General features: G+C 36.5%; 1 protein-coding gene and 1 pseudogene across 1 annotated transcript in view; both read left to right on the top strand.

Annotated features, from left to right (window-relative positions):
* YME1L1 (YME1 like 1 ATPase) overlaps positions 1-16724 on the top strand; it is a 53965-nt gene that overhangs the window by 1207 nt on the left and 36034 nt on the right. The window contains exons 2-4 of the mRNA XM_004425268.3: positions 7696-7827; positions 13015-13177; positions 16313-16411. Of these exons, the coding sequence (XP_004425325.1) occupies positions 7696-7827; positions 13015-13177; positions 16313-16411 (394 nt within the window). The remainder of the gene's footprint in view (positions 1-7695; positions 7828-13014; positions 13178-16312; positions 16412-16724) is intronic.
* Positions 1586-1690, top strand: LOC147912960 (U2 spliceosomal RNA; annotated as a pseudogene).

Raw genomic sequence — 16724 nt, 5'->3', positions numbered from 1 at the left:
TTATAGCCCCGATCCCCTTCTCTCTTTCCCTTTAACTCAACTCGATGTAATAATTTGAATAATCTGTCACGAATGGTTTCTTTTTATTGATCAGAAATGACTAATATATATATATTTCAAGTTACTGAGTGCTTGCAGTTAAAATTTTGAATCAGCCTCCTCCCCATCTTTTCATAAAGCAATAATAGGGCGGAGAAAAATGTTTCTAAGGGTTTTTAATTATGTTTCAGGAGTAATCACTGTGACAATATTTTCTAGGTTCATTTAAAAATGTTTTTGGATGGTAACATTTTGATAGTTTTTTTGGGGGGGGAGTTCTCACAGTTTTGCAAGTAAACAGTTTTGAAAATATTCAGATTTATGTAATTATGTTTCAGCATGTAATTATGTTCCTTTATGTAACCCCCTCTGCCTGTTCCCCGCCCCCCCCCCCCCCCGTACTGACTGGGTAGTAGAAAATAAAACGATTAGTTTATTAGGTATCAGTAATGTGCCGGGTTAATAAAGCAAATCTTTGGTGATTTGGTGAGATCTTAATGGTGCTATGAAGAAAACGATGTGTAGGAGTTATCCAGGTGAAGAGTGAATGGAAGTGAACAGGTATCCTAGGCAGAGGGAAGGATATCTGAAGATCCTGGGATACGGAAGAGTTTAGCCGATTGGAGGAACAAAAGTAGGGCCAGGATGGCCAGAGCGTGGTGATTAAAGGTTGCAATGACAAGAAATGAGGTTGGAGAGAAGCCTTGACGCACATCGTACGGGGAGTTATCATAAGGGATTTTGGATTTAATTTTAAGTGTGTTGGGAACCGTTGAATGCGTTTAAGCACGGAGTAACATGATCAGATTTACATTTTTAATAGATCACTCTGGCTCCTTGCTGTGTGGAGAATGTGGAAGGGTACGAGTGGAAGTGTTTTCAATTAAGGATGCTGTTGCACATCCAGGAGAGGGATAATGCACCACTAAAGTGGTGGCAGTGATTATGGAAAGAAGGGGATGAGATTTATTTTGAAGAAAGAATGGAATTTCATGAGAGATTGGATATAAGGGATGATGGAAAGAGATGTTTCTGGTTTGACCAGCTGGATGCATGAAGGTATTATTTACTAAAATGACAGTGTCTGGAGGAGTCCTGGCAATTGTTTGAAAAGAAGTCTGACTTGGCCTGTTGAGTACAGTATTAAACCTTTTAAAACTGAACTTTTGGAAGCTCACATCAAGAAAATCTCATTTTAGGAGAAAATATCATCAGCTGGATGGAGAGTTAGTGGTATATGATTTTGGTAGAGATGGTGAAGGGATTTTGTGTACTATAGGCAGTCATAACTATGAGCATATAGGACCCTTATGCATTTTATGCTGTGAACATGGTGAACACATTTGTAATTCCTGGTTGCTTAATTGATTGAATACACTTGAATTTAAATTGTAAAATTAGGAAAGACACAGAAAGTGAGCTTTTTCATTGAGAAGAGATCAAAGTATCTTTTAGCAATTTAATTCCTTTTTTGAATGAGAAGAGGTAACTGAAATAAAACTTTTCAAAAAAATAGGCAGGAAATATGTATCTTAAAATAATTTGAATTGCTTTTCGGCCAAGATCAAAGATAGTATCTGTTCTTATCAGTTTAATATATGATACGTCCCCTATCCAAGGACAATAAGTTAAATTAAAAAATTGAGCTCATAGATACAGAGAACAGATTGGGGGTTGCTGGAGGTTAGAGGTGGGAGGTTGGCGAGATGGGTCAAGAGGGTCAGAAGGTACAAACTTCGAGTTAGAAAATGAATAAGTCATGAGAATGTGATATATAGCATGGTGACTATAGTTATAATACAGTCACGCTGCTTAACATTGGGGATACGTTCTGAGAAATGCATCGTTAGGCGATTTCATCGTTTTGCAAACATCAAACGGTGTACTTACACAAACCTAGATGGTATAGCCTACTACACACCTAGGCTAAATGGTACTAATCTTGTAGGACCACTTTCCTATAATGCAGTCTTGTTGTTGACTGAAATGTTATGCAGTGCATGACTGTATTGTAAACTTAAAATTTGCTAGGAGAGTAGATCTTAAAAGTTCTCATCACAGGAAAAAAATTTATGTAACTATGGTGATGGATGTTAACTAGACTTACTGTGATCATTTCTCAATATATACAAATATCAAATCGTTATGTTATACACCTGAAACTAATATGTCAGTTATATCTCAATAAAAAAATTTCATTCCTATAGTTTTAAAAGAGCTTAATGTTCTTTCTGACTCTAAAAATAATACACACTCATTGCCAACAATGCTGAAAAGAAAAATATATAAAGAAGAAAATAAAGATTACCTATAATCTCATTACCCAGAGAGATCACATTTTAGTTTAAATTCTTTCGTACATTTTATCTCTACACAAATGTGTGTGTTCATACTTTAAAAAAAGATGTTACAGATAATTTTATAGCCTGCTTTTTTCATTTAATACCATATCATGAATTTACTTTTATATCAATAACTATGGGATGAAAAGTCTTTAACTGAAATCTTGAGTTATCTGAGTTGGAATCCTTGCTCCTATTCTTATTCTTACTGGTTGTGTAACTTTGAGCATGCCACTAAACCTACCTAAATCTTTGTTGTCTTCGTCAGTTAAATAGAAAGTATAATAGTAACTAATTTTTATAACTCTTATGAGGATTAAAGGAGATAATATGAACAAAGCAGGTAGTACAAAATCCAGCTATAGGAGGAACCCATTTAATTTATTCATTTATGCAACAAATATTTATTTAGTATCTACTGTGTTCATTGTTGTTGCACTGGGATACAGTATTGAATAAAATAGAGAAAAGAGAAAAATAAAATAATACAAAATATGTAAATTATGTAAGCATTATGTAAAAACATTTTGTATTAAATAATTATATAAATATAAAATAAAATAGAAGTAAAACAATAAAATAGAGAAAAAATCACTTGCCACGTGGAACTTAACTTTGAGTGGAGAGTGTGGTATAATAAAAAATAAATATTTGGTCTGTGTTCCCAGTTCTTGGCACAGAGCTCCTAAAACCCTTGGAATTTCCTGAGTGATTGGAGTCTTGTTATTTATAAGGAGTCCCTTTGGATCACACCTGGATTTATGCTAATGAAGTGACTTAAGTGGGGTCTCTGGATAGCCTCAGGATTGGGTTGGTCACCAGAAAGACCTAGTGATTAGAAGGTAAGGAATTCTCAGCCCCAACCCCTCCAGCCTCTGGCAGGGAGCTGGGTAAAAACTCTTGAACATGAGATTCAGCACAGAGATTCACAGTGCAGGAGGATGGTATACTCCAAATCCATGGGGAATATGAACTCCTGTGCTTGGGACCCTTCCGGACCTTGCCCTATGTATCTCTTCATCTGGCTGTTTATTTCTGTCTTTTATGATAGACTGGTAAATGTAAATAAAGTTTTTTTTTTTTAACATATATTGCTCAACACATGCCTGGCATTTAATGTATTCAATACTTATTAGTTATTATAATTTTATTTTTATTAATTTTAATAACATATTTTATATATGTACATATATTTCTGTAAGATAAATTCTTGTGAGTGGGACTCCTGGGTCAAAGGAGAAACACATTTGTAGTTTTGATGGATATTACCATATTGCCCTTTAGAAAGGATATACTAGTTTGTTTGGTTTGGTTTCATTTTTTCCTACTTCCAATCCATTTAATTGAGTCAGTATAGAAGAGTGGTTAAGAGCACAGATTTAGGAGTGAGGCATCCCTGGTTTTGTATCCTGACTCCACTGATTATTAGCTGCGTGACCATGGCAAGTTACTAAACCTCTCTGAGACTCAGTCTTCTCATCTATAAAATAATAATAATAAACTGCTTCAAAGTACTGTAAGGAATAATAAATGAGATGAGTAGGAACTACTTAACACAATGTCTCATCTAGTACTTGATGCCAGGTATTTTTCTATTTCCAAAATAATCATCTCATATAACGTTTATTTTTTAGCACCTACTGTGACAGCTTTCTTTTCTGAAGGAGGTGATTAAACTTTAATGCATGATTTGAAGTGTTTTATTTTTTTAAATTTTATTTATTTATTTTTTTTATCTTTTGACCCCCTTCGCCCATTTCTGCCATGTCCCTCCCCGTGCCCCTAGGAACCACCAGTCTATTCTCTATCTATGAGCTTTTTTGTTGTTGTTTTTTCGGATTTCACATATAAGAGAGAACATACGGCATTAGTGTTTCTCTGTCTGATAGATCACTTAGCATAAGGCCTTTGAGGTCCATCCATGTTGTCACACATGGCAAGGTTTCATACTTTTTTATGGCTGAATAATATTCAGTGGGGTATATATACCACATTTTCTTTATCCATTCATCCATTGATGGACACTTAGGTTGTTTCCGTACCTGGGCTGTTGTAAATAATGCTGCAGTGACCATGAGGGTGCATGTATCTTTTCAAGTTAATGTTTTCGTTTTCTTCAGATAAATACTAGAAGTGGAATTGCTGGATCATGATAGTTCTATTTTAAATTTTTTGAAGAATCTTCATACTGTTTTCCATAGTGGCTGCACTGATTTACATTCTCACCTGCAGTGCACAAGGGTTCCGTTTTTTCCACATTGTTGCCAACACTTGTTATTTCTTGTCTTTTTGATATTAGCCAGTCTAACAGATGTGAAGTGATAGCTCATTGTGGTTTTGATTTGCATTTCCCTGTTGGTTAGTGATGTGGAGCATCTTTTCATGAACCTTTTGGCCATCGATGTTTTCTTTGGAAAATTGTCTATTCAGATCTTCTGCCTATTTTTTAATCGGATTTTTTTTATTTTTTATTTTTGCCTTTGAGTTGTATGAGTTCTTTATATGTTTTGTATATTAGCCTCTTATCAGATAACATGATTTGCGAATATTTTCTTCTGTTCAGTAAGTTGCCTTTTTATTTTGTTGATGGCTTCCTTTGCTGTGCGGAAGCTGTTTAGCATCAAGTAGTCCCACTTCTTTATTTTTGCTTTTGTTGCTTTTGCTTTTTGGTGTCAAGATTCAAAAAATCATTGCTAAGACCTATGTCAAGGAGCTTACTGCCTATGTTTTCTTCTAGGAGTTTTATGGTTTCAGGTCTTATGTTTGAGTCTTTAATCCATTTTGAGTTAATTTTTGTGTATGGTCTAAACTAGTGGTTGAGTTTCATTCTTTTGCCTGTGGCTGTCGAGTATTCTCAACATCATTTAAGGACAGAGACTGTCCTTTCCCCACTGTATAGTCTTGGCTCCTTCGTCGTTAATTAATTGACCATATATGTGTGGGTCTATTTCTGGGCTCTCTATTCTGTTCCATTGATGTATGTGTCTGTTTTTATGCCAATACCATAGTATTTTAATTATTATAGCTTGTAATAATAGTTTGAAATCAGGGAGTGTGATGCCTCCAGTTTTGGGTTTTTCTTTCTCAAGATTAATTTGGCTATTTGAGAGTTTTTTTGTGATTCTAGACAAATTTTAGGATCATTTGTTCTATTTCTTTGAAAAATGCCACTGAAATTTAGATAGGAATTGCACTGAATCTATAGATGGCTTTGGGTAGTATGGACATTTTAACAATATTGATTCTTGTAATCCATGAGCACAGAATATCTTTCCATTCATTTGTGTCTTCTTCACTTTCTTTTATTAATGTCTTATAGTTTTCAATATACAGGTCTTTCATCTCCTTGGTTAAATTTATTCCTAGGTATTTTATTCTTTTTGATGCAGTTGTAAATGGGATTTTCTTTATTTCTCTTTCTAATAGTTTGTTATTGGTGTATAGAAACACAATAGATTTTTGTGTATTGATTTTGTATCCTACAACTTTACTGAATTTGTTTATTAGTTCTAACAGTTTTTTGATGGCATCTTTATGGTTTTCTATATATAATATCATGTCATCTGCAAATAGTGACAGTTTTACTTCTTCCTTTCCAATATAGATGCATTTTATTTCTTTTTCTTACCTAATTGCTCTGGTTAGGACTTCCAATACTACGTTGAATAAAAGTGGTGAGAGTGGGCATCCTTGTCTTGTTCCTGATCTTAGAGGAAAAGTTTTTAGCTTTTCAGTTTTTCACCATTGAGTGTGATGTTAGCTGTGGGCTTGTCATATATGGCCTTATTATACTGAGGTATACATTCCCTTAAGTAAAGTATTTTCCTTAGTTCTTTGAGCTGTTCTATCAAATTATTGAACCTTAAGAGGAGGTTGTGGGAAACCCTGATTATATCTATCTGATAGATATAATCTATCCCAGTGGCCTGGGACTTTTATTTGGCGTCTGAAATGGGATCAGTCTTATGAGAGTGAGCCCTTGACTTCTGGGTAATTAGTGTCAGAATTGAATTGAATTGTTGGACATAGAGTTGGTTTCAGAGGATTGGTTGGGAGAGAGAGAGACAGATAATAAACAATATGTAGATAAATAAGTAGATATGTAAAGTGTGTTAGACAGTGAAAGTGCCAGAAAAAATAAAGCAGAGAAAGAGGATAAGGAATATTTTTTAGGGGGGGTTGTTGAAATATTAAATAGGTTGGCTAGGAAAAAGACTCATGAAAAGATGACTTTCGAGTTAAAAACTGAAGGGAATATGAAAGCAAGCTGTGTTACTAACTGGACTAGAGGGAATCAATGGCAATCCAAAGGCCTTGAGGTGAGGGGGCTGCCAGGTGTGTTCCAGGAGCAGCAAGGAGGCCAGTGGGGCTGGAGCAGAGAGAAGGAAGGGAGTGTAATAGTGGGTAAATTTGGAGATGGAATAAAGAGCCATGGAGGGCTTTTATGCCCTAGTTCTTAGGACTTTGGCTTGTATTGTAAGTGAGAAGAGAAGCCATTGAAGGGATTTGAGCAGAGGAGTGATGTGATCGGACTTTGGTCTTAATAGAGCAGATGCAGGGAGAGTAGTTCGGAGGCTATTGCAGAAATCCATGTATAGATTAGATGATGGTGGCTTAGAACAGGATGGTGCAGTAAGGAAGTTGAGAAGTATAAAATTCTGGATATATGCTTACTTTTTAAAAAAATCTCTGAAATATTTCCTTTTGTGGTGGTATCATTTATTTAGCCAATCCTCTAATGGTGGACATTTCTGGCTTTCCACTAATTTTAAAATGTTCTGATGAAAATTGTCATCTATGCATATCCAAGCACTTATCAGATTATTTCCTTAGAATAAATTCCTAGAAGTTAGATTGCTGGGACAACAAAATGTATGTACAGTCTTGTGCCACTTAACAGGGATATTGTCTGAGAAATGCATTGTTAGGTGATTTCATTGTTGTGCGAACATCATAGAATATGTTTACACAAACCTAGATGGCAAAGCCTACTACACACCTAGGCTATATGGTACTAATCTTATGGGACCACCTTCCTATATGCCGTCCATCCTTGACCAAAAGGTCGTTATTCAGTGCATGACTGTATTCTTAATACTTTTGATTCATATAGCCAGAATACTATCCTGAAAGAATATATCAAGTTTTCTTCCTACTAGCAATAAATCTGAGTATTTACAATTTTTAATATATAGTTTTGATATACAGTAAATGTTTAACTTTTTACACATCCCAAATCCTGACAATAAAAGATTCTTTTCTGTTTTTATTTTAAAAAACACACTACTTAATTTCAACTTTTATCTTCTTCTAGGTTACAGTTCCTCTGAGTCATCTCATCAATGCCTTCCAGTCACCAAAAACCACATCTATTTCTGTCGGTGCATCAATTTCTCAAAACCAACATCGAGATGTGGTTCCTGAGCATGATACTCCTAGCAATGAGGTCATAGCTTTTCCCCTGCTTGTGTGACAAAGCCTTTTTGATTTAGTACATTGTAGACATGTTTGAAATGTCTTTCTATGTTTACGCATTTGTAACAAGATGATTTCTGTCTTCAGCTTAATTTCCTATATGATTAAAGATGTCTAATTCTGACTTTATTGTACATATAGAAAAGTTACTTTGTTTTATTCTTTAACATTTAATCTATAAAAATTTTCATGTGGCAGTATATTTGGTATTCAATTTTAGATTACTACTCCTGTGATGCCATTTAGATACTCTTTTGTGTTCCTCCAGCAGTAGCAGTGAACCCACGGTTAACTGACCAAAATTGCCTCCCAAGTCTCAGGGAAGATAGACTAGTAATAAGTTATCATCTACTGCCTCATAGGAGCTGTCACTGTAATTGAACGATTAGCATATAGGAACCTGAAAGTGAAATGTCTGAGCTATGAAACTGTACTTTCAGCGTTCAGAGAATTACAAAATCAGTGTTGCCTAGGACATAGGGAATTGCCAGCCTAGGATCCTTTGTGTTCACATGATTCATTAATAAGATAGTTGCTTGTAGCTCAGAAGACATTATTCATAGAAAATATTATAGTCTGTAGTTAGGTTTCCCCAAAGCCTCTGCAGCCTGTACATAGGTTGTATTCTTAGTGCTGATATCAGGGGCTTTGGCAAAGGACAGTGGAGGAGGAGTTGAAAAAAGTTCACTTTGGGGGGTTGTGGGGTCAGTCTTAGGATAAAATTTTAATTAGATGAAAAGTTTGTCATTTTTATGGTTCCCGTTTATACTATGTGCCCAGTTCCTATTGTCTCTTTCTGTAGGCAGTCTTTTGTCTGTCTACTGTTGTGACACCCCTCTCCCAAATTATAGTCCAAGAGAGCTTTCCTCATGAAAATACTACATGTATTAAAATTGCTACATGCAGCGTAATTATATTTATTTTAGAAATTGTGAAAAATATTATGTAGGTAGAAGAAATTCACCTGTGGTCCTTTTCCTCTGGGATAATGCTGTTAACCTTTGTATTTACATTTCATGTCTCTTTTTTTCTCTTGTAGTTTTATAATAACTGGATTATGCTGTATATGTTGATTTCGATTCTGCTTTGTTCACTTAATAGTCATATGAACTTGTGTCATACATTTTCTGTTTTTAATGACTTCAAAGTGCATTATATGATGTCCCTTTGTTGGATATTGTTTTAATTTTTTGTTGCTTTAGGCAGCACCATTTTTACTGTTCTTGTTGCTAAATCTTTGAAATTGCTAGGTCAGTAGTGAAGTACATTTTTGGGGCTTGAAAAGTAGCTAAACACTAGAAGCCGGTGTTGAGTTTGAGACTAATGGTCTAAAATACATAATTGGTGTTCCTAACCTCTGATATACCCTCATTTAGGCATATGATGGGTGACAAACAATGGGTGATATACCCTCATTAGGCACATGATGGGTGACAAACAATAGGTTTGTCTTCACTGAGTGCTCGTTAGTGTTTCACAAACATTTCGTTCTCCCTGAGCATCCTACCTGTCTCTGCTCTCTTTGCTGTGTGGTGACTTGGCTTGCATCGTCTTGCTCGTCCGGACATCCACTCCACAATGCAAGCAAAAATCCTTCCTTTAACTTCCTTCAAGCTACTGACTTCTTTTCCATTTGCTTTCAGACTTCTTGAAAAAGTACTCTGAACTTGTTACTGTACTTGCAAAACTTTTATTCACACTATATCCTATTGTACTTGGCTACTACTTCTACCATTTTACAGACTTATTTTGCTATATTTTGTTGATTTCCTAGGACTAAACATAAACCTTTTTAAAAATCCTTGTCTTTTTCAACTTTTCCTCAGCATTTGATCTTGCTGAACATCCACTACTTTCAAAATACTCTCTTAAGTTGAGTGATGTTACACTGATGATTTTTTTCTCTTTTTATTTTGCTGGCCGTTTTTATTGCCAACCCCTTAAATACTGGGTGTACTGTGCATTTATTCTTAATCTAGTTTTCATTATGCATAGCCTCCCAGGTTGTATTATCCATTTTCATATCTTCACGTAACATTTATATGTCTATATTCTGATAACCCCCGAATATATCTAACCTAAAGTTTCTCTAAAGTTTTAAAGTAATTTATCTAGTGGCTTGTTAAAATATCCCTCTGGTAGGCTCCAGGGACCTCAAAATTAAAACGTCCAAAACTGAGCTCTTCCCCAGATTCCAGTGTGTTTGATCTTACAGTGGTTTCTGCCCCTCTTTATCAGTCTGGGTCCAAACAGGAGAGAGAAACCACATAGTCATTTCAACAGTGAAATTTTAATATAAAAAATCAGTATAATTTTTTAGTTTAGTATTTAAAAAACCCTGTTTCTACAGAGGGTTGGGATAACAATAGATTGGCTAGTAATAAGTAAAGAAACCTTTAAAATTCATCCAAGACTAGCAGATGTCAGGAGCAGCTAATCCTCCTAGTACTGAGACAGAGCATCCCAGGACGAGTTCTCCACCCTGGGGCTGAGGTCCTGACCTTGTTGGTGAGGGCATGGCCTTGGCTCACTGAATAGCAGAGAAGTCACTGGTGCCACGCCAGCTGAGCTTGATGGAAATCTAGGGTACCAGGGAAAGCTGTTCATGGGGATGTGTCTTCCTGGAAAAACTGCTACAGAGCTGCCCAGTGAAGGAGTGGTGCCGCAGGAAGCTGCTGGGTACTGCTGGCCACTGTGCACGGCAGGAGCCAGGCTTTGGAGAAGCTGCACACGTGGCAGGAGCCAGATGCTGGAGAAACCCTGGGTGCTGCAGACAGGAGCCTGCTGAGTGAGCACACTGGAACCAGGAGCAAAACCTCTTTCCCCGCAGTGTCTCTCGGGCGCCCTCTACTGACGAAGCTTAACATTGTGCCTGCTGGCAAAGGAAGAATATTTAAAGGGTCCACTTCCAGGGCAGGCCCCATGGCTTAGCGGTTAAGTGCGTGCGCTCTGCTGCTGGCAGCCTGGGTTCCAATCCCCGTGCACCAACGCACCGCTTCTCCGGCCATGCTGAGGCCGCGTCCCACATACAGCAACTAGAGGGATGTGCAGCTATGACATACAACTATCTACTGGGGCTTTGGGGGAAAAAATAAAATAAATAAATAAAATTATTAAAAAAAAAAAATAAAGGGCCCACATCCATGTTCATGGGAACAAGAGGGATGAAGAGGAGCTAAGAGACAATTGATAACCAACACATCCATGAGAACCCTGCTCCCTCTCCATTTCTCTACCAGTTTCTTCAAGTGTCTGTTATCTATGGTTTATTTCCATCCTTCTTAGTCAGGGCTTAGTTCAGGCTCATATCATTTTTCTCTTCTTCCATCAGCCTTCTCTCATCTGGTTTATCTTCTTTATCTTCTATTTTCTTGCTATAAAACAAAACTAATATCACCTCTAGAATTAAATTCAAATAAGGCTCTTCACAGTTTGGGCATAGCCCATCTTTCTAGTCCCTTCCTCCGTCTTTTTACTACAGTTTTTACTTTTTAGTTTACTAAAAAGTAAACTTTTTACTACATCTCAAACATTCTAGGCCCTTTGATGACTTTTTGTGTGCTCCCTTCCCCAAGGCTTCCTCCCCCAGCATTTTGCTAACTTAACTGTTACCTCAGTGAAGCCTAGTCCTACTTAGGAAATTGGTTGCTCTGTGTTCTCTCACCACTTGTTTTTATGTCTCTGTAATAGAAGTTACCATGTTGTATGATAATTACTATTCTTTTATGTACCTTATTTCTCTGTATGTTCCTAGGACCTGACACCCAATCAGTAAGGGGAGTAATTCTCTTTTTAGTTAAGAATCTGCATTTCCCTTTTGAAGTCTATGTATTGTAAATAGACTTTTTTGTTTTCCATTCTAAAAGATAACTTTTGAAAAGGAGCTCTTGAATATTGTAGTCTTGCTTCCATTATAATAATATGCTTTAAATTGTATAGTTTTTAGAAGTTTAAAAAGCACTTTTAAGTATTTTATTTCATCATGCCTTTAACTATCTTACTGCATATGTTAGGATAAGTAGGTGAGCAAGGCATGATCTCTTCTGTTGACCCATTCTGTCTCATCATGAAATAGGGTGTATTTCCTGGTCATTTTGCTAATGAGGAGATGGATTCTAAGAATATAAATGACTTCTCACAAAGCTAGTAAATGACAGACCCCTGGATGTCAATCCAGAGCTATGTAATCCCTGGATCTAACTTTATGTCCATCATAAGAAGTTGATACATTACTTGTTTTATTTATTGTGCTCTCCTGACTTGAAGTTTTAGCTCATAACGACTTGTAATTGTTACTGGTCTTTAGTATCTTCCTGTCAGCTCATGTGGACAAGAAAATAACTTACCCCTACCTAATTTTAGTTACTTTAGACCTGTTGTAAGGTGAGTGCATTTTTCGCCTGGTTTTCGCACAATTTGACTTTGTTCAATTTTCCTCATTATTAGAAGTTAGATGTGGGTAATTATAGAACCTCTCAGTTCAAAGAAGGATCTCAGCAGTGAGGCTCGAGGAGTGAGATGTCCTGCGGTCACAGAGCACACCCTTTCTTTTTTTTTTTTTTTTTTGCGAGGAAGATCAGCCCTGAGCTAACATCCATGCTAATCCTTCTCTTTTTGCTGAGGAAGACTGGCTCTGAGCTAACATCTATTGCCAATCCTCCTCCTTTTTTTTTTCCCCCCAAAGCCCCAGTAGATAGTTGTATGTCATAGTTGCACATCCTTCTAGTTGCTGTATGTGGGACGCGGCCTCAGCATGGCTGGAGAAGCGGTGCGTCGGTGCACGCCCGAGATCCGAACCCAGGCCGCCAGCAGCGGAGCTCGAGCACCCAACTGCTAAGCCACGGGGCCAGCCCAGCACACCCTTTCTTTGTCAAATGGGCTTTTGTTTATGGGCATTAGGGATTGGAGGAAGCTTTAAAGCTCCACGGACTGGTGATACCATTGGCAATATGATTTTTTAACCTTTGTCAAACTGTGCATTACTGACCTCAGTAAAACTAGAACAAAAATATTTGCACCAACTTATTTTTTAAATATTAGAAGAAAATGGAAATCAGTACATTTGTTAGATTTTTAAAAATCCGTATTATTTCAACTGATGAGTACTCTTTAAATATCTTGATAGTACTCCTTACTTGGTTGACTCAATCTTTTACAGGCTGTACTGAATTTAAGGGACCTTGGATTATCTGAATTAAAAATTGGACACATTGATCAACTGGTAGACAGTCTACTTCCTGGATTTTGTAAAGGCAAAAACGTTTCTTCCCATTGGCATACATCTCATGTCTCTGCACAGTCCTTCTTTGAAAATAAATATGGTAAGTTAATATATTTTTCTTTCAATTAAAATAAGCCATTTTAGGCTATAATGAACAAGACGAAATAACAGGTGTTGGAGAGGATGTGGAGAAAAGGGAACTCTCATACACTGCTGGTAGGAGTGCAAACTGGTGCAACCACTGTGGAAAACAATATGGAGATTCCTCAAAAAATTAAGAATAGAACTATGATCCAGCTATTCCACTGCTAGGTATTCATCCAAAGAACATGAAAACATGAATGCGTAAAAATATATGCACGCCTGTGTTCATTGCAGCATTATTCACAATAGCCAAGACTTGGAAGCAACCTAGGTGCCCGTCAAGGGACTAATGGATAAAGAAGATGTGGTGTATATACACAATGGAATACTACTCAGCCATAAAAAAAGATGAAATCTTGCCATTTGCAACAACATGGTTGGACCTTGAGGGTATTATGCTAAGTGAAATAAGTCAGAGGAAGAAAGTCAAGTGCCATATGATCTCACTCATAAAGACAACAACAAACAATCACGTAGAGACAGAGGTTGGATTGGTGGTTACCAGAGGGGAAGGGGGGAGGGAGGAGGGTGAAAGGGGTGATTCACACATGTGTGGTGAGGGATGGTAATTAGTCTTTGGGTAGTAAACATAATGTAATCTACACAGAGAGCAAAATATAACGATATACACTTGAAATTTATGTAATGTTATAAACCAATGATACCTCAATTAAAACAATTAAAATGAGCCATTTTAATGCTATTAATAATTCTAATAGGTACCATTTATTAGCATTTACTGTGTGCCAGGTTCTTTTATGAGTTGTTTTCTTTCTTTTTTTTTTTGGTAACTTCATGTTGAATAAGTTTAGATTTACAGAAAAGTTGCAAAAGTAGTACAGAGAGTTCCTATATATTCTTCATCTGGCATCTTCTAATGTTGACTACTTAAAGAACCATGGTACATTTGTCAAAACTAAGAAATTAACATTGGGACAATACTTTTAACTAAACGATAGACTTTGTTTAGATTTTACAAAATAAAATTTAATTTCCCCAAATCACTAGTGTTTCCACTACGGTTCATTTTCTGTTCTAGTATCTAATACAGCACACTACATAGCATTTAGAATAGGGAGTGTTGTAGGTTTTTTCCCCTTAATTTTAGGTGACAAACATTGGATTCCAGGTGAGATACTAATCTCTGAGAATACATCGAAGAAATAGTCATGGTCCCTTATTTTATAGAATGTCTGTATATTTTCTTATTTGAATCTTGTAATGATCTGGTATTATAATAAGGGGACAATTTGTTTGAAAGGGGTGTCAGCTTCATGAGTTTCTTTTTGGATGATGCTTAAACAAGGAATGTTAGAGGATTATCAGAATACTTGTTTTATGTTGATGGAAGAATAGATTTTTAAAATCAGTGTAAGCTATAAAAGCCCAGGAATAAGAGAGCAAGTTTGAATAGTTTTGTGACGGAGGTTTGATTTGAAGCTTTACTTTGTATAAACTTAGTTTATTTACTAATTCTTCATTTTTCTTCTGCCTTTATTTCATATAAGGGCTGTAGGATAAATAAAGAATTCAAGAGTGCAAAAAAATGAAAAAGTTTTTGAGCTTGAGGGCTCGGACTAAAAATCTACTCCTGTTTTATGATTTTTTATGCTATACTACCTCCTTCCTGAGAGGAGCCCTGAGGCTTAGTGGTTAAGAGTAGACTAGGCTCAAACTCAGTCCTGCCACTGAGTGACTATGGTATTTACTTTATTTCTCTAAATCACTTTCTCATATGATGCATGAGGAATAACTCCTTATCTCACTTTAGAGAATCAAATGAAATAATCTAAGTACTTGGTCCATAGTAAGTATTTAGGAGAGTAAAATTTTTGTTACTATCATTGTTATTATAGTATTATTACTATTGCTCTTCTAGTCTGCACATGTACATTTCCTTTTTTTTTTGCTGAGGAAGATTCACCCTGAGCTAACATCTGTTGCCAATCTTCCTCTTTTTTTTTTTTTTTTTAAAGATTTTATTTATTTATTTTTTCCCCCCAAAGCCCCAGTAGATAGTTGTATGTCATAGCTGCACATCCTTCCAGTTGCTGTATGTGGGACGCGGCCCCAGCATAGCCGGAGAAGTGGTGCGCGCCCGGGATCCGAACCCGGGCCGCCAGCAGCGGAGCGCATGCACTTAACCGCTAAGCCACGGGGCCGGCCCCAATCTTCCTCTTTTTGCTTGAGAAAGATTCGCCCTGAGCTAACATCTGTGGCCAGTCTTCCTCTATTTTATAGTTGGGTCACTGCCACAGCATGGCTGACAAGTGGCATAGGTCTGCACCCAGGCTGCCGAAGCAGAGCACGCTGAATTTAACCACTATTAACCACTAGGCCACTGCCCTGGCCACTACATTTCCTTTTAAGGTTGTTCCTCTTACTGCCAGCTGATTTCTTGGCTTAGGGAGGCAGAGGTGTTAGGAAGGGGTTTCTTGACTTGACTGTAAAAGTTCTTAGAAAAATCCCTGAATCCTAACTGAGATACAGGGATAGATGAGAACCAGTTTCTCTTGTTGCTGCTTGCGTTTTCCATGGGGTCATGGATGTAACGTAGGATGGGGCCCGTTAGTCAAGAGTAGGAGTTAGGAAGGATCAGCAAAGTATTCATGGCTCACAGCTGTGGAAGGAACTTTCTTCATGCCCAGCGACTATGGAAACTTTGAGAAAGATCACAGTACCTCTGGTTTGCAGTGTTTTATCACATCTTCATTAGAGTTTTTGAAATTTTCTGTAGGAAATAGCAATTCTTTTATCTCTTTATGCTCTTACCTAAAAGTAACTAGCTAAACATATATATCTTTTACTTCTTGATTTGAATTTGGTTTCCTTGGCAGCTGTATTTGTATATCAGATAAAAGAGATAATCTAATGAACAAGTGATAAACAGTAAAGTGATGAAGAACTGTAATTTGATTAGCAGTGCTTTTAGATATTTATAAAAGCGGAGTCGTATATGGACAAATAGAAGGCAAAACTTATATTTTGCTTTTTTTTTAATATTTGGTAAAATTGTCATAGTTCATGTGACTTTTTTTTCCCCTCTTTGGTTTGGCTGTTAGAAAATTTACTTTTTTCAATTTCCCTCCAGGTTACTTAGATATGTTTAGTACTTTACGTTCCTCTGGCTTGTATAGACAACGTTCAAGAACTCTTAAAAGCATTTGTTCAGATCTTCAGTACTGGCCAGGTAAGAAGCAAAAACTGTGTTATTTTGAAAAAAATAATAGATTTATTTAATATATTCTGATTGGTCTTTCTTACTGATATTAAAGATTTTATTAGTTTGTAGCTCATAGTAGAACTTAAAGAGTACTTGAAATCCATTAGTTTGGGTGTGTTTGTAATTTTTAATCTGGAAAATGTAAAAGAGGAGCTAGATTTTGAATGTGAGTAATAAGTGTCACAGTAAATCAAACTCTAGCGAACTTATCTACACCTTTCTTAGAAATAATTAAGCACATTTGTTTACTTTCCCTCAATTTCAAAATCTGATTACAGTG

The sequence above is a fragment of the Ceratotherium simum genome, chromosome 32 (assembly GCF_057802395.1).
Source record: "Ceratotherium simum simum isolate JZ-2026a chromosome 32, ASM5780239v1, whole genome shotgun sequence".
In the NCBI taxonomy this organism is placed as follows: Eukaryota; Metazoa; Chordata; class Mammalia; order Perissodactyla; family Rhinocerotidae; genus Ceratotherium; species Ceratotherium simum.
This window is presented reverse-complemented; position numbering and strand designations above follow the sequence as displayed.